This window comes from Physeter macrocephalus, chromosome 6 (genome assembly GCF_002837175.3).
Source record: "Physeter macrocephalus isolate SW-GA chromosome 6, ASM283717v5, whole genome shotgun sequence".
Lineage (NCBI taxonomy): Eukaryota > Metazoa > Chordata > Mammalia > Artiodactyla > Physeteridae > Physeter > Physeter macrocephalus.
The window spans coordinates 92,044,427-92,070,747 of record NC_041219.1 but is presented as its reverse complement, the minus strand read 5'-3'; the positions used below and the strand labels follow the sequence as shown (position 1 = coordinate 92,070,747).

Below are 26,321 nucleotides of genomic sequence, written 5' to 3'. Positions count from 1 at the left end.
CCCACATGGACTGGATCCCTTGTCTAATGCTATTTGGTAGATCCTCCTAGCAGTTTTAAAACGGGAGCAGGGTTGGAGAGGCCCAGAGAATTCACGGGCAATAGGTCTCCATCATTGTCAGATTTAATCTGAGTTTACTTTACTGCTGTGCCAGAGTGACTGCTCCTTCCTCTCTGTCCTCATGAAGTCCCCACTGGTCAGATCTAGAAGGATTGGGGATTTATGGCTTTAGGGATAATCCTGTTGGGGAAATAGATGCTCTACCAGCATCAACGCTGCTTCTCCTAAATGCACAGCGATGATCCCCCATGCCTATGTCTCTCATCCGGGTCTGTTGACTCATGTAACATGTGGATTGGAGTGCTTACACTATCTGGGAGGGCGGCTGAGAAGCCTTCTCCGAAGCCAAACATAATGGTGCTCCAGAAGGTACTCATGTAGCAGCCACTTCACCCCTGCTTCCCTCACTGTCTCCAAGTGCACCACCTTCAAGATGCCCTTGAACTTCACCAGACCTGGAAACAAGAATCCCAATATAGAAAGGTAGTTTCTGAATCCAGGTCTGTTGCTCCAAAGCATTTCTGTCAAATCATAAAAAGACTCTTTACACTAACTCAGCCATTTAAATTAAGGCATTGCTGGTTCCCTGGGCTGTAGCATGGAGTTACAGAACTAGGAATTGTACTGAAACAGCATACTGCATAAAATCTTTTGAGCCCCTTTCCACTTCAGGTCTTGCTAAAGACAAGGCATTACCCTACAGAGACACAGGATGATAAACGTCTAATCTTTCAGTTGGCCCGGCCCTCGCAGAGCAAGAGCTAAGGCACAATAAGAGCAAAACCTGAAAATATTTTGAGGGAATGGAGAAGATTCTGATATGATATTTTAAATTTCCCAAATGGGCAAACACTAGGACTGCTGCCTACTTTTGAGATCACTAAAAGTAGTATTAGTTGGTGGAGATGGACTATTTATTTGATATATTTCAGTGAAAAACTAATCAGAAAAATGAGAGTGGCTGGCATGAGACATACCCAAATTTGTTGAGTTCCTTTATCTCCATCTTGGCTTGTGATTTTTAAATAAAGAGATGAAGGAAGAATGAAAATAAGCATATTAGCAGACGTAACTCCTGAAAAATAAGAAAAAATCAAGTTTGAGGTTGTTATTGTGAAACTTCAGGTTTCTAAACAGCTATTGTAAATAGAATAAGCAGAAAGTCAGAAAGCCATACCTACGACTCCAAAAATATCCTTCATGGAGGGTATGAAGATCACCAACAAGTTGATAATAACCAGGAGTATGAAGGTCACCAAGACATGACGACATAAATTAAACTTTGTTTTCTTAGCCAGTTCAAATAAAGAAGAACGAACCTGAAGGAAAAGAAAACAAAAAATTCCGTAAGGCCCACAGCATGCTGCCTTTCACATTTCTCAGCAGTGACTGAAAGATTGGTGCACAGGCATTTGGGACATGTTCTGTCACACCTAGTGAGTTTATAGGTAGCTTTAACAGTTTGGGAAGCAGGGGGGCTTGACTTAAGATGGAAAGTCTTTTTCTTTACGAATAGGTAGTTTTCTTTTGCAGGGGGATAATTTCTGTTTTATCTATGACTGAGTGTTCTCTTCTGGTTCTTCTATATTCCCCTGTCATGGATGACTGGGATTCAAACAGTCTATCTACATTTCTCTGTAAAGAAGAGGGACAGATAACTTAGTACGAAGATTCATTCCATCAGAAGGTTACCCTAACTCACTGATCCCACTTTTTTTCCAAAGAGCCTTGGGATCCTTCCTTGATGCAGTTTCAATGATGCAGGAGAGTTCCCTGCAGCAGGCTTGCTCTGCAAGGAGACTTCAGCTTTTCTCAAGTTGCACTGAGGCCTTTTACTCACCGTGAAAAATAACACCGGCACCGTGAGGATGACAGCGACAATGACAGCCAGCCGCACGGTCAGGATGAGGATGTCATCTTTACTCTGATACTTGTGGAGGAGGTCCGAATGCACGTTTTCTAAAACGAGGGAAAAGTAAGAGGGTGTTAAAACAAGACAAAAGCACATCACGGAATGACGGGTTTTCTGAGCCACAAAGAATTTGTAAACTAAAGGGCAAGGAAAGCAATGTTCTGGGTATCGAAGTGTCTATTCAACAGTTTATAAAGTTGAAAAGAAAAATCCCCTGTGTGAGATGGGTACCACCTGTCCACACATACCTGTAGCAAAAAGGAATGTACAGTAATCACTAGAAGAAGTTACACCTGGGGAGCTTAATTTACACTACACTAAACCTAAGAGTAAGTTGGGGGTAGAAATACCATACGGTTGAAGCACAAAGCCCTTCTTCATCTAGATTCTCCCCGACTTGGTGTCACTCATCAAACAACACCGAACAGCCTCACTCTCGCTAAGTGGACTGCAGGTCCCCCGGGGCCACTTTCAAACTCTCCTCTTATAACTCAATGTCCAAGCGGCAGAGGTACCCATGGAACTTCACCATGGTGAAGTTCATCATTCTTCTCTTCCAGGTATGTTTTCCTCATAAAAAAAGTACTTAGCTTATACACCACTTTGAACTTTTTCTCAACTCTGAACTTCAGAAAGTGTCATTTCAAAGACAACCAAAGCTAGAATGGCAGCCACCGAGAGCAAGAATGCTCACTCGTGTCTTTTTTATCAATGACTTTTGAGCAGTTAGTGGTGATTTGGGTGTGCTCGTGAGAAGAGGTGAGCTCAAGGTCCTTCTACTCTGCCATCTTATCTCCAACTCGAAAATGCTCACTCCTTTGACAAAAGATAGTTTCCCTCCCTTCTCAAGGTTTAGGGTGTGGAATTCCAATTCTAGTCTGGGCCAGAGATTGGTCTCAATTTTAGAAAAAGGGCCCTAGGTTATAATAAAAATCTCCTTAGTCCTAACTTCCTTGATTCAAAATTCATAACCATCTAAAAATAGCTGAGATTTTTCTTTGACCTAAGAGTATGAAAGGGTTTGGTATTCTATTCTATGTGGGAAAAAAATGGATTTGCCAAGAAAAATCATAGCTTGAACAAGGTTGCAGTGAGACCATTCAACTAACATTAGGCGCGCTCTCTCTCTCTCCCACCCTTTACCCACCCTAATCCCTGCAACTATGCAGGAAACTTAAGAACGCCATCTTTATGCAGAAATTAAATGTGGTATTTATGGACTCATTAGACAATGCTATTCTCCATCGCTTGTGAAAATGTTAATAAGGGAATTCCCTGGTGGTCCAGTGGTTAGGACTTGGTGCTTCCACTACTGAGGGCCTGGGTTCAATCCCTGGTTGGGGAACTAAGATCCCACAAACCATGCCGTGCGGCCAAAAAAAAAAAAAGGTAATAATACAACTGTATAATCAGGGTAGCCTTCCTCTCCAGGATGAGTTGATCATCTCTAAATGTGTTTAAATTTTGAGACATTTGTGTTTATGAAAAAATGCCCCCAAGAAATTTTATTTATTAGTGAATGTGAAATTTATGTATTTAAATTTAAATTAGGTCCCAAATTATAATGATAATGAAAGATGTTAAATAAATGTGCAGGATGATTGGAATAGAAGAAGATGAAGAAGTAGTAAAAGAAGGTAAACTATTCATACAGGGTCAATAAAAGTTACAAATGAAACCTTGTTTTTTTTCAGATTTCATTTCTTTTAACTTTCTATGTCACTGCTTCAAATCGTTGCAAGACTCCACCTGCCACTGAACAATCAGGTGCTTTATTTTGTTTTTGATTTTTTATTTTTTTGGCGGTACGCAGACCTCTCACTGTTGTGGCCTCTCCCGTTGCGGAGCACAGGCTCCGGACGCGCAGGCTCAGCAGCCATGGCTCACGGGCCCAGCTGCTCCGCGGCATGTGGGATCTTCCCGGACCGGGGCACGAACCCGGTTCCCCTGCATCGGCAGGCGGACTCTCAACCACTGCGTCACCAGGGAAGCCCAGGTGCTTTATTTTTAATTAATGCAGAGTGTCATGAGTGTAGCACTCTGCTCTTTCTCACTTTCAAAATCTGTCTCTGTCTCTCTTTTCTATTAATGGAATCTGACCCAGTTCTCACCAGCAATTAGGAAAGCCTTCTCTGATTATAGTTTTAAACTTTCCTCAGTAAAGGTGGCGTGCTTATAAGATGCAGTGGCGTGCTTATAAAATGCAATTTCTTTTAAGGGCAGTATTAGGAGAAAAAATTACAGTATATTGTTTCAGTAATTATTCTATTGTGCAGTCTGCATGAATATGTAAAGGAACCACTGCCATTTGCTTTAAGTAGAAGAAAAGATCAGCAAAGTCAACGGACAGATTTGTTGCCTTTTGGGCTATCATATTAAAAGTTATTTTGTTATTGATTTTTACTAATTTACTTACTAATACCTATATTTATGTACTGACAAAAGGTACTTACCATAGAATGTCAAGTAGCCAAAAATGGCAGTCAAGAAATACATAACAAACATGGCGAAAAAGGAGATATTTGAAACCATCTGCATCTTTTTCTGTGATCGACTAAAAATAAAGATAAAGGAATTTGAAAAATTAAAAACCACATTACTGAATGTAAGCACCAGTGTTAACACTGAAGAATGGAACTTAACTTTCTATCAGGTTGGGGCTGACCTGACCAGCTGAAATTATCCCCAGCAAATATGCCAGTTTATAATAACTTCTTTTACACCAAATGGATATTGTGAGAGAGAAAGCCATGTAATGAACAATCCCTTGAATGTTCTTCCCCATTCTTTTGAAAGAATATTGAGTCCTCATCTGAAGAGCAAAGAGTATTCTTTAACATTTGTTTTATACTATCTCTACACTCAGCATGCACAGGGGAAAAAAAGGCAGAATAAATTCCAAAGCTGTTCTCTCAGCTCCAGAGATCGGGGCAGAGCTACAACTTGACCTCCATGTTCAGTTGCTAAAGCTGCTATTTAAGTTCCGGTTTTCCCACTGAATAGCCCCAGGGAAGCCTGTTTGTCTCCAGAGCAATGAGTGCCTAAGAGCTCACAGCTGGGATAATGAAGGGCTCTCTCTTTCTCTCTTAGGTCAAGTTTACTCTGGGAGTTTGCATGAACCTCTAAATTTCTTTAACTGCCCAAACAATTAATCTACAAGACTTGTACTCAACAGTCGACCACCAACAGTCACAACATTTGATTGTGTCATAAAAGGGAGTATGGAAAATGAGAAAAATTGAGAGGTACCCACGTGAGGAAATTACAAACTAAAAGCTGAACTATTAAATTTAAAAGATGCCAAAGACGTATTTAAACACCCTAAATATAAGGTCATAAAGTAAGCCTGATGAACACATAGATAGGTAGATGTAAATACTGATACTTCAAAGTTTACTCATATATCAATTAAATATGAAAGAGGAAGAATAATGAGTGAATTCAATGCTAAATAACATCATCTTTATTTTTGTTTCAAAATGGAAACAGCTATATTGTATATCTTTCTGAGTTTAAGACTATACCATGATGCCTACTTCAAGAAACAAGAAAAATCTCAAATAAACGATCTAACCTGACACCTAGAGGAACTAGAAAAAGAAGAACAAAGTCCAAAGGAAGGAAACAAAGATCAGAGTGGAAATAAATGAAATAGAAACTAAAAAGACAATAGAAAAGATCAATGAAACTAAGAGCCGATTCTTTGAAAAGATAAACCAAAATGACAAGCCTTTAGCTAGACTCACTAAGAAAAAAAGACAGAAGGCCCTGATAAATAAAATCAGAAACAAAAGAGGATAAATAACAATGGATACCACAGAAATACAAAGGATTACAAGAGAATATTATGAAAGCTATATGCCAACAAATTGGGCAACCCAGAAGAAACGGACAAATGCTTAGAATCATATAACCTTCCAAGATTGAATCATAAAGAAATAGAAAATCCGAATAGACTGATCACTAGTACAGAGATTGAAACAGTAATCAAAAACCTCCCAAAAACCAAAAGTCTCCAGGACCAGAGGGCTTCACTGGTGAATTCTACCAAACATTCAAAGAAGATTTAATACGACTTGTACTCAACAGTCGACCACCAACAGTCACAACATTTGATTGTGTCATAAAAGGGAGTATGGAAAATGAGAAAAATTGAGAGGTACCCACGTGAGGAAATTACAAACTAAAAGCTGAACTATTAAATTTAAAAGATGCCAAAGACGTATTTAAACACCCTAAATATAAGGTCATAAAGTAAGCCTGATGAACACATAGATAGGTAGATGTAAATACTGATACTTCAAAGTTTACTCATATATCAATTAAATATGAAAGAGGAAGAATAATGAGTGAATTCAATGCTAAATAACATCATCTTTATTTTTGTTTCAAAATGGAAACAGCTATATTGTATATCTTTCTGAGTTTAAGACTATACCATGATGCCTACTTCAAGAAACAAGAAAAATCTCAAATAAACGATCTAACCTGACACCTAGAGGAACTAGAAAAAGAAGAACAAAGTCCAAAGGAAGGAAACAAAGATCAGAGTGGAAATAAATGAAATAGAAACTAAAAAGACAATAGAAAAGATCAATGAAACTAAGAGCCGATTCTTTGAAAAGATAAACCAAAATGACAAGCCTTTAGCTAGACTCACTAAGAAAAAAAGACAGAAGGCCCTGATAAATAAAATCAGAAACAAAAGAGGATAAATAACAATGGATACCACAGAAATACAAAGGATTACAAGAGAATATTATGAAAGCTATATGCCAACAAATTGGGCAACCCAGAAGAAACGGACAAATGCTTAGAATCATATAACCTTCCAAGATTGAATCATAAAGAAATAGAAAATCCGAATAGACTGATCACTAGTACAGAGATTGAAACAGTAATCAAAAACCTCCCAAAAACCAAAAGTCTCCAGGACCAGAGGGCTTCACTGGTGAATTCTACCAAACATTCAAAGAAGATTTAATACCTATCCTTCTCAAACTCTTCCAAAATTTTGAAGAGGAGGGAACGCCTCCTAACATTTTATGAGGTCAACATCACCATGATACCAAAACCAGACAAAGATGACACACAAAAAATTGCTGGCCAATATCTCTGATGAATCTAGATGCAAAAAATCCTCAGCAAAATACTAGCAAACTGAATACAACAATACATCAAAAGGATCATACACTGGGATCAAGTGGAATTTATTCCAGGGTTGCAAGGAGAGTTCAACATTCACAAATCAATCAATGTGATATACCACATTAACAAAATACCCACTTACGATAAAAACTCAATGAAGTGGGTACAGAAGGAACATACCTCAATATAATAAAGGCCATATATGACAAACCCACAGCTAACATCATTCTCAATGATGAAAAACTGGACGTTATCTCTCTAAAATGAGGAAGAGGACAAGTATGCCCACTCTCACCACTCTTATTCAACCTAGTATCAAAAGTCCTAGCCAGAGCAATTAGGGAAGAAAACGAAACAAAAGGCATCCAAATTGGAAAACTATCCCTATTTGCAGGTGACACGATTTTATATATTGAAAACCCTGAAGACTCCACCAAAAAACTATTAGAAATAATGAACAAGTACAGTAAAGTTGCAGGGTACAAAATCAACATACAAAAATCTGCCATGTTTCTGTATGCTAATGATGAGCTAGCAGAAAGAGAAATTAAGAAAACAATCCATTTACAGTTGCAACAAAAAGAATAAAATATCTAGGAATAAATCTAACCAAGGAGGTAGCTACAGAGAATAGAGTAGTGGTTACTAGAGGGGAAGGGGTTGGGGGAGGACAAAATGGGCAAAGGGGATCAACTGTATGGTGATGGATGGAAACTAAATTTTTGGTGGTGAGCAGGATGTAATGTATATAGAAGGAGAAATATTAGGTTGTACACATGAAACCTTATATAAGTTGTGAACCAGTTACCTCAAAAAAAGGCACTATGCCATGATGACTATTTTTATGTGGAAAGTCTGATAACAATAGGCTAAAAACAGAACCCATGAGGGAATTTATAAGCAGGGCTTTCGTTTTCTCTAGAACAGCAATCAAAAACAAATCCATATAACCATTGTAATAGTTTGAAATGAACAAAAATATTCTTTTGTCCAGTCTGTGGTCTTAATCCTGCCTGATTTACCAGCCTTTCCAAGTAAACCAAAAGGCAAATCAGATGCAGTGTATTTAGTGGTTCACAGATGGGTCTGAAGATTATTATCATCCACTTGCAAAATAATCATAAGTAACATAAAGCAACACAAATACTTGAACTCTCTTGAGTAATATAGAATTTGAAAAACCAAATTAACAAAAAACAGGCCACAGAGTAAGCCACTTTATACATTTATGGCCAAAATATACTGCAGGTTTGTGATTTTTCTTGCTCAAGAATGGCAGAAAGTAAATGTTGAAGCTGGGTGATGAGTCAGCAGGGGTTCATCATATGAGTCCATTTATTTTAAATACAGTACTTGCCTATTAATGAGGGGCCCTAAAATGATTCAGTTTGCAAAAAAATTAAACAAATCTCTTACTCTTTAAGCTCGCTGTAAATTGGCAGGACAGACGGGTGGCAGACAAATGCAAATGCAATTGTTGGTAAAGCATACACGGTCTATTTGAAAGAAAAAATATAAATGTTACGGAAAGGCATTTTTATCATAAAAATTGTACAACTCCAGTATTTCTGAGCTGTCTTTTCATCTGACAGCCCTTCAGAATCCCTGTATTATTTGGTTATAAGGAGAGCTTTGGTATCAAAATAGGAGCAGCTTCTCTAAGAGAGCTTATCTAGCTTGAGACATTAGGCACTTGGCAGAGAGGCGTTGCAGAGAGGGGTTCTAGAGCTGGGCTCACCCACAGTGTATTTTACAACCTCCAGGCACTGCGTCACCCCGTATTTATGTGGCGCTAGCCGGTTACATAGCACTTTCCTACGTTATTTCACTGAATCCCTACAGCAACCCTGAGGCAGACCAGTGCTGTTCTCCTGACTCCCTCCAAGACAGGCTAGGCAACACGCCCAGAACTTCCACCTCCATTTTACTGCTCTTTGCACTATATAGGGCGCATCAATCAGACTTAAATATGGCATCTAAAAAGAAAGTTACTTTCTAAAAAGAAAATCACTTCACTGCTTTGGCTGTATCCTTGAGAGTTAAAAGACAGCGAGAGAGAGAGAGAACGAGCTAAATTAGTTTTCTTAGATAAGGTTTTTTAAAACTCCCAAATTCAATATAGTAACTTCTTATGCAAAAGGAAGTTGGCAGAGAAGGAAGGAAAAGTAACATTTCTCATGCACTAATTTTGCCCAAGCACTGTACCAGGCACATTCTAACAAAACCCTGTAAGATACAGAATAGAATAGTCATTTTACAAATGGGGTTGATAATTTGCCTGAGGATTCAAATCCAAGCCTGACTGGTTCCATAGTCCATCATTTCCCAATATGTCGTATGAACGTTCCTTAAGTGCCAATGTGTGGTGGTGTCTGTATTTCAACTGTACATGCTGGGGAAGTCTGAGGTGTTCCTTTCTGTCACCATAAGATAAGAAGCAGTGGGCTAAGGATGTCAGTTATTAATCTGTTTTTAAAAATCTACAAGGAATAACAGAGCTGAGACAATTATCCAGAAAGAGGTTTTCACAGGGAATACTTAAAGCTGTCCTACACATAAACTGGGTAAAAGGGAGAATGAAATATACAATTTGTATATTTCTCCAAGGCCCCTAAATGGATTGTGGCAGTTGGAAGCAGTGGTACCCTGTTCTTTTGAGAACAAACACATCAAAGACAGTTTAATCAAAAGACGTCTGAGAAATACAAATGCCCTTAGTAAAAACGCTCGTTTTTATATTTAAAGGATAAGAAACTTACCTTTGAATTGAAGGTAACATATTTTGGCGTACACATGTCAGCATTTGTTGAATTAGCACTTATTGTTGAATTTAGCTCTGGAACAATGCAGGGAATTTGAAATTTCTTGTATATAACCTAGTATTAAAAAATAAAGGAGAAACAATCAGACTTTATCAAATAAAGCCAAATAATGCATAATTATTACATAGCATCATACTACGGCAAAACCAAGCCAATCATTTCAATCAGCACTTACCACAATTAGGAAAAAAACCATACAGCTCAAGGAGAATCCACTAGTATAGCCAAGATAGCCTAAAAAAAAAGTTTAAAGAATTATTATTATTTCATCTGTCACCTCTTTCAATGCATTATTTCAAGCATGGTTTGGGGTTCCAATAATATTCATACATGCTAATATTAATACAAGATTATTTGATAGTGCTACCTTACTTGGCAAAAATGGTGACTTTAAATTAAAACATTATAGCATTATGTGTTTTGATTCCAGTTCTTCCTGACACACTAGATAGAGAACACAGATTCCCAGAATCCAGGGGAAAACACCTTCCCAAATTTGGCCATAGGTCTCTGTTGCTGTACTCGGATGGATTCCTATGGCCAATCCCATTTACTCCTTGATCCATTCAATAATTCTTGATTATGCACATATTGTGTAAACACTGAATATACGCAGAGGAGAGGAAGTGGTTTCTAGGGAGAAACTGAACACCTGAGGATCTCCACCTTGCTCCCCTTGGAATGCCTGGGAGATCTCCGAGCACCATAAACTCCAGAAAGGCAGAGTTAAGAGGTCTCTGGGGGCTGCACTATTCTCACCCCTGGGGGAGAAGAGCCCTCTCCACTTGCACTGAAAAGAGCTACATGTATATACACAGAAAAGCTGAAACACAGACTCAGAAACCAGATAATTAAGTAGCTTTAAAAAAAAATCTACTTATAGGTCTCACAGAACAGCTACAGAGGCTTGGTATTTTTCATACAAAACAAAAAATTATGGTTAGCAATCATTTTGGGAAGAACGTTAAATGTCTGCCTTGAATGATCCCAGAATTAAAGGAAAGGCATTTCAGAGGCTTTGGACTGGACGGCAGTCTGGCTGCATTATTCCACACATGAAATGTCCATAACATCAGGGACCCTGGTCTCCAAATACACACACACACAAATGTCAAAACCAAATGGATATGACTTAGTGATTATCTACCACTTTTGACTTTTTGCTTCTCTCTCTCCCTTCAATGAAGCAAATAATTGAGACCGGTTAGACTCTGATAATTTAAGAGTGATTCATAATACTTTGGGGTAAAAATATAAGCAACTTTCTGTCTTGATATCAGATGTGAAATTCTGCTCATCTAAATAATCAGAGTATGTAAGACCTTGTATGAGGAGAATTCCATTTTCTGGACTTTGTGCTTTTGGACAGAGCACTGTCTGTTGCTGGTCCCAGGACCTCCCTTCTTCCCTCCACGGCTTAGTAGAGGGATTGCTTAGGAAGTCACATACCAACCAGTGTTTTTATCCCATATTAAAGTCAAGCCTGATTAATACTTGTAATTTATCACTCATTTAATCTTTACCCTTCAAATGAAAGCAGAGGGCAAAGTTGTTCGTGTTTATTAGGTTTCTGATTCATCTGGGTATTGTAGAGACTATGAGAAAAGCAAGCTCTTACCTAAGTTCTTCAAGAGACACAGAGGGAGAATTATGCCAAAGGTAACTACCACCACCAGAAGGCGGCCATCCACGTACCAGGCTCTGAAAGGCATGTAAGCAGTTAGGTCACATTTTCTTAGAAAGTGACTTTTATTTCCTCACACATAAAATTTCACAATATTTAAACTTTGTTAACTATTATTAATGTTTACCATTAACTTTTATCATCATTCAGGTTTTATCCAACCACATTGACCCAACGACTAGTCACTATCATCTCTCTCCCCATGCAGCAGAAGAAGAGATATTGCTTCCCCCCTCACTCCCACTGGCTAAGCATGCTGTTCCTCTCAACTATTTACATCAGTGTCAAAGCTGAATGCACACATTACGTTCTGTCAGATTACAACTTCTCTTATCAATTATTTAAAGAGAAAGTTCCTTTCTGTTTTGCTTGGCTAATATCATCGAAAAACAAGTCACCACAGGTAGCCATTGCTTTCTCCCTAATCCCTTGTATTTGACCTTGAATCCTGATGAAAGAACACTAAGAACTCTGGTTTCTACGATTCTCCCTTGAAAGAAAACAGAGAAACTCAGACTGACAAGAACTGTTAAACAAGAGGTAGTCAAAACACAGGATGTACTAAACGCAGCTGCAACATTTTCCAAGGTTAGCTACATCTTTCATGAGGTTGGCTCACGTCAGTCCTGGTCCCCAAATGCTCTGTCCCTTCTTTAAGGAAGAGACTCGGGTCTTAATCTTGCTTGTTCCACTTCTGTGTCAAAAATACTCCATATCTGTTCTATTTCATAGAAACTGGATGTAGATTTCAGGCTCTTGGGAAACTGCAGAACCTAGCGTTTACAGCATGACCGATGAATCTACCTTTTAAATGCTCAGATTCAAATGGCTCTCTGCCTGCTTCCTTCATTTATATACTCCCAGAAACAACAAACCAAGAAAAACAGCCTAGGGAAAACTTTGTTTCTGCAGTCTTCATAAAACAAAAACATTGGTTAGCCCACATTTCAATTAAAAGCATTTTAGTTATGTCACAAACAGCGGTCTATAACTTACGAAAATGTCTCTTCCTTTCCCATTAGAAACTTTATGGCAGAGGGTAGTTCATTTTTTACTATGAAGAGGTAGCTCAGCATTGCTAGAGGAAAATGAGAACATTTTTAGAAAGAGGATACTGAGGCTCACGTTGCAAGCTATATAAAAGGTCACCAGCCTCTTGCTAGACTAACCTTCAGTAAGACACAAAGACAGCTGTAGACACTGTCCCAGTATCCTTGGTTGTTATGTGACTACTGTCTCTGCTGGACTTTCCAAGCGCCATTTTAGCAATGAGAATGATACTGCTTGAATTATGTTAAAATTCATGTGGCCACCCAACCACCAGGATTAGAAAGAAATAATAATGTTCACAACATTAATGTATAGAAAATCACGATCTTTTTACCTCCAGTGTTCTGTAGGGAGGTGGCTCCAAAGATGACAAGTTTCCCTGTGGTGCCAAAGACCTGTTCTCCCAGCTTTTCATAAACCATGCAGCCTGTTTAAAAACCACAGTTGAGAACAGAAGAAATGACAGAGTTCCCTACGTTAAAAATAGCCAAGATTTCATCATTCTATTGACGATTCCCCAAGTTATTGTGTCTTTATCAAAAATCACACAAATAGGGCTTCCCTGGTGGCGCGGTGGTTGAGAATCCGCCTGCCGAAGCAGGCGACACGGGTTCGTGCCCCGGTCCGGGAAGATCCCACATGCCCCGGAGCGGCTGGGCCCGTGAGCCATGGTCACTGAGCTTGCGCGTCCGGAGCCTGTGCTCCGCAACGGGAAAGGCCACAACAGTGAGAGGCCCGCACACCGAAAAAAAAAAAAAGAAAAAAAAGAAAAAAAAAAATCACACAAATAGCCTTCTTGGCTTTGCAAGGGTTAAGGCATTCTCATTACAAAACAATCCCTTGACATTTTAAAATGTCAGACATGACCACCATTTTTTCTTTTTCAGGTTGGCTACAAAAGCACTGCAAATAAATGATGAGGTCATAAGCCTTATTTTTTTTTACTGTCTCAAAAGTCTCCCTACTTTACTGGGGGGGAAGTTCCCACTCTGCTCTTATTCTCACGTCTGGTGTGTATCATTAAAATAAAAATTTGATTTAAAAATAAAAATCCTGATGCTTGGGAAGAAAAGTTCCTTTTGAATGAATTACCTGAACTGATTAGGCTAACAAGGAATTATCTTAGTAATATTCCAACAATGCCTCATGGGTCCTAAATATAGTAACAAGCTTAGAAACATGTAATAACCACGACATCAGAATTCTGACCTTTGATAAAATTTAGTTCAGAGATTTCCAACTCACAAAAGAGGGAAGCAGATAACTCTGTGAAGAGAATAATTTGGCCATAGCAAAATTCTAAAGTGTTCAACCGGCTCATCTCAATAAATACTAAAATGTTAAACCATTCATTTAAGAAAATGGGTTTATATTTCTTTGTAACAGTTCAGCTCACGTTTTTCAAAAGGTTCATAGGAAGCAATATGGGTCAAACTATAATTAAACTTTTGTTTTTTCTCTCATAAGACTGGTGTTTAAACTAGACAATGGTTAGACCTGCAGTTTATTCGAAAATGTTCCAGTTAAATGGAGTCATCTACATACAGTAATAGTCGGCCAATGTGGTTTTAGCTAAAGTAAAAGTCAAAGTATTACAAACATAATCCAGTGTCCCAGGAACAGAAAATAAACACTTCAGGTATTACACTGCCCAGAGAACCTGAAGTCTTTTCACAGCACACTCACTCCCACATTGCATTGGGAATCACATTTTCTCCTTGGAATATGCACTAAAGGGAATGAAAGCTCTGTTTACTTTTGAAACCTTGGAGGCTATAATATAAAAACATGGGATCCTTGGTCTGATTTTATAAAGACCTAAGGAAAAAGCCGAGGCCTTTAAAATGAAGTCATCTTAAACTAGAAAAGCAGGTATAATTGAGGGTTCTCTTTAAATGGCAATGTTGGGCTTCCCTGGTGGCACGGTGGTTGAGAGTCCTCCTGCCGATGCAGGGGACACGGGTTCGTGCCCCGGTCTGGGAAGATCCCACGTGCCGCGGAGCGGCTGGGCCCGTGAGCCATGGCCGCTGAGCCTGTGCGTCCGGAGCCTGTGTTCCGCAATGGGAGAGGCCACAACAGCGAGAGGCCCGCGTACCGCAAAAAAAATAAATTTAAAAAAAAAAAAAAAAAAAAAAAAAAAAAAGGCAATGTTATTTGCTCATTGTTCATAACAAGTTAACTTATATGTTGCTCTATTTACTTCTCTAGGTAAATTCCTCTATAGGTCTTCCAGTGACGACAGGTCAAAGTATTGTTTTTCTTTAATAATCAAGTTGCTGAACAGGGAGAGTATCATTTGTTCACAATATCAGCATGAGAATCAATTACCCTGGCTTTACAAAACTAGACGTGCTATCAGCTTACCTGTTTCCTTTGAACAGATCAACAGAAGGTTGATTGAATATATAGACAGCAGTGTTACTGAAGTCAAAAGTACCCTAAAGCAAAGAAAATAAGTCTTGTGATAACTACAAAGAACACAGACTCTGACCTTACATTGCATTGGGTTGGCCAAAAAGTTCGTTCAGGTTTTGCATAACATGTTACGGACAAACACGAAAAAACTTTTTGTCTAAACCAACAGAAAGGCCAAGGCTGATTTATATGTTATACGGTTAACACTATTCATTGACAGGATCCACATACTGGAACCTATTAGTCACACCTTCCTTAACATCCTAAATAAAAACGTTCTACCAAGTAAAGAACTGCTCATTAGAATGTAACTCCAAGAATTCAAATGCTTTGTAATCCTAAGCAAAAACAGAAATAGCTTTCTGGGATCATTTCAGTTGAGGTGACTTTAAAACAACATTGTGAAAGAAAGCTTTTGTGGCCTGTGGTGCACTTGCTGTGACACCCCCATGAGGAGCTGTGAGAAAGCGGGGGTGAGGGTGGGAGTGGGGTGAGTGGGGATGTTGAGGGAAAGGCTTGCAGTGACCCTCAGGTCCAGGACCACGTGACTGTGGGCACCTTGCTTGATGTCTACCATCCCTCGCCTATAACAGAAGGCCAAACGGTGTCTAGGTTCTTTCCACCTAATTACTCTATGGCTATCTTTGAATCTATACATTAGACCACTGAGATAGTTCACTTTTTTTTGCACCCGGTTCCTCTTAAAATAATAATGAGTTTCCCTCTCTTAACGGATGGGAAAAGTTTGACAATCAAGCGGAATGAAAAGACTTTGTTGAACAACGAACTCATGTTTTTGTTTTAGTACATCTGGCTCATTATCAAACCTTCCTCAAGAAAAAGCACAGTTAGAATGATGTGGGAGATGACATAGATTATTTCAGAATCATTTGGTTAAAAAAGACCTAAGAATTGCAAATAAAGCTTATTTATTTAAAGAACTAAATTCCAGTCCCCTAGATGAGACCGCTCACTTCCTGATGTAGGGAAATATGTCCCAGGAACAATGCATTACTGCAATTGATTCCATGTTTGAGTAATTAAGGCAATTATTTTTCTAGCAAGTACTGCTGAGCGGTGCTTGGCGCCTTGTGCAATTCTCTCTGCGTGGGCCTCTTCCCAGCCCTTCCCCCACTCCGCACACCTGCTGAACCACTGCTCAGATGTCACCTCCTCAAGTACCTTCCCTTGCCCCAGGCAGAAACACTGCTTCTTAGCTTTCTCTGTCTCGCGGCATTTTGTTTCTCCTCTGTTTCAACCACGGGGAAATAAACGGGGGAGTACAGACAGCCAAGGGCAGAGCAGACAGACTGCCAGAGACTGGCCAGAAACCATAAAAGAGTGACAGGGCTCGGCAGAGGTAAAACAAACACTGGGAGAAACAATGGAAAATCTAACACTTCAGGGGAAGGTCCAACCGACCGGCTAATAAAGGGGAATTTAGGTTAAGATATGAATGTAAGGAAGTACATTCGGACACATATTGACTCAGATCCCTGAGTAAGAGGGTGAATAAGAGGGTAAGTCCCTTATTACCTATTCTGGTTAAGGGACATGAAAAACTGAGAGCAAGCATTTATTAAGCAATCCAGCAGTTTTGAGATCTGTAACGGAACATGATTTGCTATGCTCTGCCAGAGAGTAAGAGACAGGACACATCTGTGGTACGATTTTTCCTTCATCTTATAAGATAATATTTATGTTAAGGAAGCAAGCCTTGAGTTTCACTCAGAGGTCACTCATGCTGATACTGAACCCTAAGTGGCAACTTCCACATGTGCCTGTGACAGGCCACAGGGGATTTCTGTGGCACAGAAGATCCTGGGCAACCAACTGGGGATAGAATGGTTGCAATTTGAGGATTAGCCATGGGCTCTTCTGAAGTGACCCTGTCCTGTTGAACTGACTCTCCTGGGACTGACCTGGGGAGGAGAGGACATATTACCACTGGGCCCCAGGCTAATGAGTAAAGAGTATGACCTTTCGAAATATGTACGTTGTAGGAGGGATAATTACTAACATCTACCTAATGGGTAACCAAAGGCCCTCAGCCAGGGAGAACTGGGTCCTCAGTAGCAAAAGAAACATTCTACGGAAACATCTGTTCCCCCAGCTAGTAGCCCTGGGACCACACGTTCTTGCACATAGCGGCTCTGAGCTATGCTTTTGGGTGGACTTCTCTGTAGATGATGCTCAGCTGGCCTGTGGCCCTTGGCAAAAGAGAAAGGATTTCTTCATAAACGCGTATCACCTCTTTTTCTTTTCCAAGTGGGAGAAAAGTGTTGATCAGGGAAGATTTTAGCAGGGAGCTCATCTATCTTCTTCCCCAAACTTAACAACAGCAGAATGAGATCCTTCCACAGTGATGACAAGCCCCTTGCCCTCATGTCTGAGAGACATCACACCGCACCCCCGGCCAAACGACCCATAGTAAGTCCGACAGCCGATCCCTGAAGACCCTTTTCTCCATCCCTCCCAACACATAGACCTTCCCTTCCAAGACTGAAAACGAATATAAAGCAAAAAACCTTTTTCTATCAGGTCACTAAAAGGCAACTTCTGTATGTAAAATTCTATGACTGCTTTAGCCTATAACAGAATCTAGCATTAATGGAATTAAAATTTAGAAAAGTATATCTCCCTATTTAGATTCTTAGAAAGAAGCAATAAAATATCGAATTGGTTATCACAGATCCTAGAATAGTTTAAGAGGATCCAGTCGGAGGTGACCTCTAAAAGAAAGAGCAGGGAGAATGACTCGTGAGACTAAGGACTTATTTGAACATTTCTTCTATTTGAGCATGACTGTGCCCCTATTTACCCCAGTAAATATTTGTACATATAGTTTGGTTTCCTGGGGGAGAAACATAAGCTGGTGCTCCTGTGCTAAGAGGAACAGAAGTCATTCATTTTCTTCATTTCATCTGGGTATCATGTAAGCTTTCACACAGCTAACCATTGACCACAAGTTTTCATATGGTTGGGGCAAAAGCTGCTCACTGAAAAAGGCATGTTTCAATGGGAACCAAACCTCAACAACAGGCAACTGAGTTGTCAAGGTATTAATAGTTCAGACTGATGTTCAGCCTTGAAGAGAAGGGGACCTAGAACATACGACTGAACACGGGCCCTGGGGAAGCAGTGGCGGGAGAGTTAGTCTTGCGAAGAATGTGTTCAGGGATTTTGAGAACCCTCACGTGTCAGTGATACTTTGAAAAGAGTGGTGCAGGGACATTCCAGATTTTGTGTCCCCTGAGAAGAAAGAGGCTGGTTAGGAAACAGAATTCTAGACTCCTGGACTGGGGAGAGACCTTCAGAGACTACCCTGCCCAGCTTTTCAGGCAGGATGGGAAACCTCTATGCTCTGTGCCAACACATAGGCAGCCAGGTCTGCAAAGTCTGCTGTCAGGGGACACATATGCAACCCACCCTGCTTTTGGAAAGTGCTGTGCACTGGAACTGAGGCTGAGCTGAAACTTCTGCTGCTATGTTTATCTCGGGTCCTTATTTTACCCTCTGGACCTACTTGAATCTACTTGAAATCTAACCCCTCTTCCACCTAGAGGTCCATCTGGCCAGGCTCATTTTAAGATGGTGCTCTTTTTTTTTATTTTTTATTTTTTTTGCGGTACGCGGGCCTCTCCCTGTTGTGGCCTCTCCCGTTGAGGAGCACAGGCTCCGGACACGCAGACTCAGCGGCCATGGCTCACGGGCCCAGCCGCTCGGCGGCATGTGGGACCTTCCCGGACCGGGGCACGAACCTGTGTCCCCTGCATCGGTAGGCGGACTCTCAACCACTGCGCCACCAGGGAAGCCCTAAGATGGAGCTCTTTGACTTTAACTTCTCCAGTACTCTCAGCTGTTCATCCTGTGATGGAGTGTTCAGCTGTTTACAGCTCAGTCGTGGTCCAGTTTCTCATCCATCCTTTTTAACGGCTGTGTGCCAAGAAAAGCACGATGCTCTCACATTAGCTTTGATCCAGACTGTGCAAAGCACAGTAAGATTCTTAATTTGAGTTGGACATCCTGCTTTTTTAAAAATTTTTTTCTTTTTATTAGTAATGTTGAGCATCTTTTCACATGCCTCTTGGCCATCTGTATGTCCTTTTTATGGCTTTAATTTTTTTATACAGCAGGTTAGTTATCTATTAGTTATTCGTTTTCTATTTTATACATATGAGTGTATATATGTCAATCCCAATCTCCCAATTCCTTCCACCCCACCCCCCTACCCCTGCTTTCCCCACTTGGTGTCCATATGTTGGTTCTCTACATCTGCGTCTCTATTTCTGCCCTGCAAACTGGTTCATCTGTACCATTTTTCTAGGTTCCACATATATGCGTTAATATACGATATTTATTTTTCTCTTTCTGACTTATTTCACTCTGTATGACAGCCTCTATGTCCATCCACGTCTCTACAAATGACCCAGTTTTGTCCCTTTTTATGGCTGAGTAATATTCCATTGTATATATGTATCATATCTTCTTTATCCATTTGTCTGTTGATGGGCATTTAGGTTGCTTCCGTGACCTGGCTACTGTAAATAGTGCTGCAATGAACATTGGGGTGCATGTGTCTTTCTGAATTACGGTTTTCTCTGGGTATATGCCCAGTAGTCATCCTGCTTCTTTTAAGGCAAACTATTTTGGTTTTCATTTTTATGGAAGCAAGTCACACTTTTTCATTCTTGTTGAGCTTCTGGGGGAACTGCTGTTAGGCCAGTCTTCCTGGTTCCATCCTGTGCACTTCTTTTTTTTTTAAAGCCAAGTATAAGGCTCTGCACTTATTTTCATTACCTTTTATCTTTCCAGTCTTGTGATATTTTTAAAATTGTTGATCCTTTTTCCTTATGTATCAACTACCTCATCCAGCTTCCTATCTTGAGTCTGCCTTCATCCAAGTCACTGGTTCTTTTTGAACGGAACAAGACCATCTGGAAAATGGCCCACTGTCTGCCCAACTGCTCCAGCCAGACATGCAGAGGTCATCCCTGACTTCTCATCTACTCACTCATCGCTCATCTCTAATTCACTGGCAAGTGTCCTATCAGTTCTGCCTCCAAAATATATCCCAAATCCACACGCTTCTTTTTTTTCCATCTCCACAGCCACTACTCTAATCCAAGCCACTGTGATCTTTAATTTCTGGGCAACTGTGATAACCTGTTTCCCTTTTCTTGACCCCTCTGATCCATCCTCCATCCAGCAGCCAGAGGTATCTTTTTGTTCTATTGCTTTATTATGTTTCTTCACCACTAGACTGTAGGACAGGCCACGATGGTTTAATTCACAGTCATGGCCTGTCCTACTTACCTGTTTCCTTCCAATACCAAACACAGCACATAGCAGACTCTTAGCTAAGTATAAGTAATTTGCAAAGATTAGAATCTCATTTGTAAACCACATGAGACTGCCAAATATCTTGCTAAAATCAAGGTACCCTCTGCTTAAGCCAGTTTGGTGACCTACCAGTTCACTCTTTCTTTTTTTTTCTGAAGAAGAATTTATTTTTATTGAATTTTTAAATGTTATTTAATTTATTTATTTATACAGCAGGTTCTTATTATACCAGTTCATTCTTATCTCAGAAGATGAAGTTAGGTTAGCACGACTATCTAGGAAAACCTTATTTGCCCCCAGGGAGCAGTATTTTCTGCAGTAATTGCATGTAAATAAGCTATTTAATAATCTGCTCTAGAATAATGCTTGGGATATACTTTTTACTACTTTTGAAAGCTGGGATGGAATTTGCCCATTTCCAGTCCTCTGGCAATACTTCATGATTTTTTTTTAATTCATATGCTTTTTTTAAAAAAATTATTTATTTATTTTTGGCTGCGTTTGGGTCTTCATTGCTGTGCGCGGGCTTTCTCTAGTTGCAGTGAGTGGAGGCTACTCTTCGTTGCGGTGTGCGGGCTTCTCACTGCAGTGGCTTCTCCTGTTGTGGAGCATGTGCTCTAGGCGCACGGGCTTCAGTAGTTGTGGCTCACGGGCTCTAGAGTGCAGGCTCAGTAGTTGTGGCCCACGGGCTTAGTTGCTCCGCGGCATGTGGGATCTTCCCGGACCAGGGCTCGAACCCGTGTCCCCTGCATTAGCAGGCAGATTGTTAACCACTGTGCCACAAGGGAAGTCCCTCCATGATTTCTTAAATATTCCTAGATATTTTTACTCTATTTGCTGCAAGAAAATTTTGACTCACACATTAAAACAATGAACATCTAAACATCTATCTTAAAAACATTTACTTGTCATTGTTTTGAATCATATTGATAGGACTATGATTCTTGTTCTTCTATAATTTACCCAAAGATTATATGGATAATGTTATAAAAAATTTCATTTTTTAAAGTATTTTATGCTAATGAAATGGAAAGCTGTGACAATAAATGGAACCAACACACTTAAGGCGATTGAAATGTTCTATGCCATGGCTGTGGTGGTGATTCCACAACTCTATGTGGGTAAACTCATCAAATCCTATCCTTTAAATTGGGGAATTTTATAAATTATATCTCAAAAAAGAAAAAAGGAAAAAACCCAACCTCACAGCACTTTAAGGGAGATGAGACTATCTTTTAACAGCCCAGCTATATAATGAGAAATCATACGACATCCTTCAACCGAGCATCAGAGTCCTTGAAAGAGGTGAAGATGAAGCAGCCGTCACCGCTGCGGAGCCAGAAATAGCTCAGATGGGGGTGTTCAAGGCTGCCACGGAGGTGAGGGCTTTCAGCTCTTCCAGGACCCACTCCTCTCAAAAAAGAGAGAACCCTTACCAACCCTCCCAGCATGACTCTTCCTGTCCTCTCCTTTGCCAGAGTTTAAAGCAGCTGTTCTCAAATTTCAATGTGTATATACGTATCTCCTTAAGATCTTGTTAAAATGAAGATTCTCATGCCGCAGGTCTGGGATGGGACCTGAGGTTCTGTATTCCTCCCAAGCTCGCAGGTAGTGTTGATGCTGCTGGTCCATAGACTGCACCTGGAGTAGGCGGGATGTGAAGCTGCCAGCTCTGGTCCCCTGGCATATCCATCTCAGTGTTTCTGTTTCTCACAACCTCTGAACCAGCGCCACCACATTGCCCGCCACACCGCCTGCAGGTATTCAGCGTGAATACCTGCGACATGGATCCCACTGCTGTCCAGGTGAGACTGCACTGAAGGGAAGCATTTACAGCTGAACCATTACCATTCCTGTGAGTCCCTGACCGGCTCTCAGTGTGAGAGCGAGTCCTGTCTGCTTCCTTTGGTCGACTTCCTAAGGGTAGCAGAGCATTACTTACCTCACCAGGATATATATTTTTAAAGTATTTTCAACTCCACACTCTTCCCCACACCGCCATGTCTTTCCTTCCAAAAGGGACCCAAGGCTCACCACACTATATAATCCTTCCTCTTCTAAACCTGGTTGAAAGTATAAAAGATTTTTTTTAATAATGTCCAGAGATGCTCGTTTTATTTCTTACCAGCTGATTGCATTTCAGGCTGGTGACATCAAGTAACAGTTTAATTACCAACTAATTTTGTACCTCTGAACTACAAATCAACAATACAGCTCAGCAAGGAGCAATGGGGTCAACGTCTAACTGGGAGGGGCTGGGTTTTCCAAATAAATGGTCTTGGTTGACAGGATGCCGTGAGTGGAGGCACAAGGGCAAGGCCTGAGATTGTTTGGGAGACCCTGACACCTGGTTGAGATAGGCTGAAACCCTGTGACTCCCTAGGCCAAACCCTCCATCCCAAATCCTAAGAGCACAGCTATAATCTTTTTGTGGTCAGTTCAGCCCAAACAAGGAGCTGAGCTGGGCCTAGCAAAGTGGATCTGGGGCCTACTTTTAGCTGATCTGTCCTCCACCTGCACTCCCAACCTTAGGGCACAGCTCTTTCTGCAGGTTCTTAGGAAAAAGCTAGGCTTCTGGTAATTTCTTGTCTCTTTTTAGTTCTGCTTTGAGAAGAAAATGGAACATCGGTAACCAAGGGTGGGCACAGGCATCTCAGCAGAGCTCCAGTGGCCCTGGAGCCCACAGCAGGGGTGAGTCAGGTCTACGCTGGTGAGTGGTGCTCCTCTAGGAACACAGGGCCACTGCATCCTCCTGGGAGAAGGTCCAAGGGGAAGAATTCATTATAACATTCCAAGCTAGTAGTAGGGGCTGTTCATCTGAGAAGGCAGAAACTGGGAGAGGGTCAAGATCAAAGAAGAGGGCTTCCCTGGTAGCACAGTGGTTAAGAATCTGCCTGCCAATGCAGGCGGCATGGGTTCGAGCCCTGGACCGGGAAGATCCCACATGCCGCGGAGCAACGAAGCCCGTGCGCAACAACTACTGAGCCTGCGCTCTAGAGCCTGTGAGCCACAACTACTGAGCCCACGTGCCACAACTACTGAAGCCCGCGTGCCAAGAGCCGGTGTTCCAAATCAAGAGAAGCCACCGCAATGAGAAGCCTGTGCACCGCAACGAAGAGTAGCCCGCGCTCACCGCAACTAGAGGAAAGCCCATGCACAGCAACAAAGACCCAACTCAGCCATAAATAAATAAATAAATAAATTAATTAATTAAAAAAAAAAAAAGATCAAAGAAGAAAGAGCTAGAAGGGAGGGATGAGCAACTTTCTCATCACATGGGAGGCACTCCATCTAAGTAAGCAATTACCACGTGAATTGTAGTAAGAGGAACTGTAGATCCTCTTCTTTTTCTCACCAAAAAATTACACAGGCTTCCTTTGAGTTCTGGAGATCCCCTGCCCAAGAACCGACTGACAAGCTGGTGTTTTTCTCTGAGACCAAGACAGACCAAGTCATTTAGGAAAGGCTGGTCTCAGCAGCATCTCTACGCTGAGGCTTCACGTGGCCGCGGCTCCCACCGCGCTCAGCCTGTTCTCACGGGTGTCTCTGAGCCGTAGGGCTCTGCAGATGCGTGCTGGCACCCGAGGCAGGGCCAGAGCACCCATGCTCCGCCACTTGGTGCCCACAAAATCCTTGAATTGAAAAGTATCCTAACGTTCTAATGTTATTTAATCATGCAAGTACCTTTGTTTCTATATTCTTTGATATCCTCAGTGCCTGGGAGAGTGTCTGGCACATAAAATGTACCAATAAATATTTGACGAATAAATGAATTATTTGATTAAAAAATATAAAATTTTTACCATCCTCATGATTAGAAGAGCCCACATAAAAACTACCTTGCTGGAGGAAAAGTGGTCTTTGTTGCTCGTCCTGCTTTTATCTAACATCATCTCCCACCAAACCACAGCCCCTCACTCCTAAACTCACAGACATAGATGCTCATCATCTGCAAGAAAATGTAAAACCCCAGGACAAGGGAATTGGACAAATGGTAGGAAACATTCTGTTTTCTGGCCAATCATCTTTCTCCAGTCCTTCCCTGGGGTGCGGGTCTCTCCCAAGCTCTCTTCTACCTCCTCCCTTTCTTCCACATTTCCAGGCTGTCTCTGCCCTCCTGCACTTTCCTCCCCACTTTCTCATTCACCTCTTATTTCCACTCACTCTCCTGCTCTTCCATTCCACCCCTATTCTTCCTATGAGAAATATCTCTGTGAAGTGAATAAAGATTTAAAAACACTGCTGAAGAGAGTGCCAGTGGGGGATGAAGGAAGGGCTGGAGAGCTCACTGAGGATGAAGTTAAAGTGTCACCCATCTGTATGATGAGAGAGCTCAGATTCAGGGCTTTTCCGGGCTAGTGTGACAGAGCACCAGTAGAGGAAGGGAATTTCAGGTGTGGGGAAGACCTGAAGGGGTTTAAGTGAAGGACCGTGGCATCTAAGCTGGACAGGGAAGGAAGCACAGAGGTCCTCAATGACATTTAAGGCCAGGCACAGTGGGAGTATCCAAGGGGGAGCCCTTGGAGGGAAGTAGAGGAGGCTGCAGTCAGAAGCAGGGTGTTTGGAGGGTACGTGCAGGGAGGTGGTGCAGCCTTGTTCCTGTGGGGTGCCAGTGGGAGAGGCTTACATGGAGAGGAAAGGGCACGCAGAGAAAGTTTATTTAACAAGAGCTTAGATGGAAGAAGACACGCCTGAAAATTAGGAGAGGGGGACAAGCTGTTCTGAGACTCTAATTCATGGGGAAACTATAAATATTTTGACAAATCCAAAATTATATTTTACATACAAATGTACTCCTAGAGCTTTCATTTACTTCAATGAGAATTCGGTATAATTAATAAAACACTTCATTGATCACCACTAATAATAAATTTAAGCGTATTCACTATGTTGGGCCCACACTAAGCACTTTTTACAATATTTTACTTATGAGCAGTACTATTACTACCTACCTTACAGATAAGGAAACTGAAGTTCAGAGAGGTTGAGTATTTTGTCCAAGGTCACAAAGTGAGCATCAGAGCCCTCAAACCGTGGTAGTCTGACTCGAGTCCTTACCCACCATGATCTATTGTCTGCCAAAGTCAAATGTCCACGGAAGAATGCCGGTGTAAAAAGCAAGACCCAAGCAGAAGACAAAAAACTTAGAGTAAAATATATCAAAATGTTAACAGAAAAAAAAAAAAAAAAAAAAAATGTTAACAGAGCTTGTTTTAACAGTAAGACTTTGGGTGATTTCTTTATACTTTATTTTATGCATTTTCAGAACGGTCTTTAATGATTATCTTACTTTTACAATAACACTATTAAAATGAAAAATAAAGGAACCTTTCAAGTGAAAAGTATTATTATTCCAAACACTTTTTGGGGTGTGTGCATTTGTTTAAGCCCCAAGCTCATTAATATAGTCCCTATTTCATTTAAGGAGCTCAAGAAATGCTTACAGAAAGGAGCAGAAACATCTAATTATTCAGACCCAAAGTGGACTTCTTAGTCACTACACCCTAATTAAATTTCAACATTCTGAGGGTCAGAGGACCAGCACACTAGGATCTAGTAGCATGTGATTATTTGTAATATTTACAAATTGAACTAGAGAATGAAAGGGATGGTTTTTAAAGGCTGCGCAGGGAACAGGTGAGGATCAATTATTTGTACAATTCCATTTCTTTCCGTGTAGGCAAATTGAACTTCTGTGCTGCAAAGTTTCTCTTAAACTAGCCTCACTATTGATTAGATATTTTGTTTTGTCTGAGGAAAGGAATATGCATCGCTGGTGACCAAACCAAACAATATCTAATATAATCCTAAAGAGAAAGAAGTGTTTAACAGAGATTTGCGGAGAGAAATAGAATTTATCAGTTTAGTTGATGCTTTGAGAAGAAAG

At 40.8% G+C, this 26,321-nt stretch overlaps 1 protein-coding gene across 4 annotated transcripts in view; it reads right to left on the bottom strand.

Annotated features, from left to right (window-relative positions):
• The window catches only part of SLC38A1 (solute carrier family 38 member 1), a 63,006-nt gene that overhangs the window by 942 nt on the left and 35,743 nt on the right, over positions 1–26,321 (bottom strand). For all 4 annotated transcript variants that reach the window (XM_007130688.4, XM_007130691.4, XM_055085658.1 and 1 more), the window contains 11 exons: positions 15,041–15,114; positions 13,011–13,103; positions 12,623–12,704; positions 11,561–11,643; positions 10,118–10,176; positions 9,880–9,996; positions 8,537–8,616; positions 4,426–4,526; positions 1,901–2,019; positions 1,238–1,379; positions 1,038–1,135 (listed from right to left, as the gene is read on the bottom strand). In XM_007130688.4, coding sequence (XP_007130750.1) covers positions 1,038–1,135; positions 1,238–1,379; positions 1,901–2,019; positions 4,426–4,526; positions 8,537–8,616; positions 9,880–9,996; positions 10,118–10,176; positions 11,561–11,643; positions 12,623–12,704; positions 13,011–13,103; positions 15,041–15,114 — 1,048 coding nt within the window. The remainder of the gene's footprint in view (positions 1–1,037; positions 1,136–1,237; positions 1,380–1,900; positions 2,020–4,425; positions 4,527–8,536; positions 8,617–9,879; positions 9,997–10,117; positions 10,177–11,560; positions 11,644–12,622; positions 12,705–13,010; positions 13,104–15,040; positions 15,115–26,321) is intronic.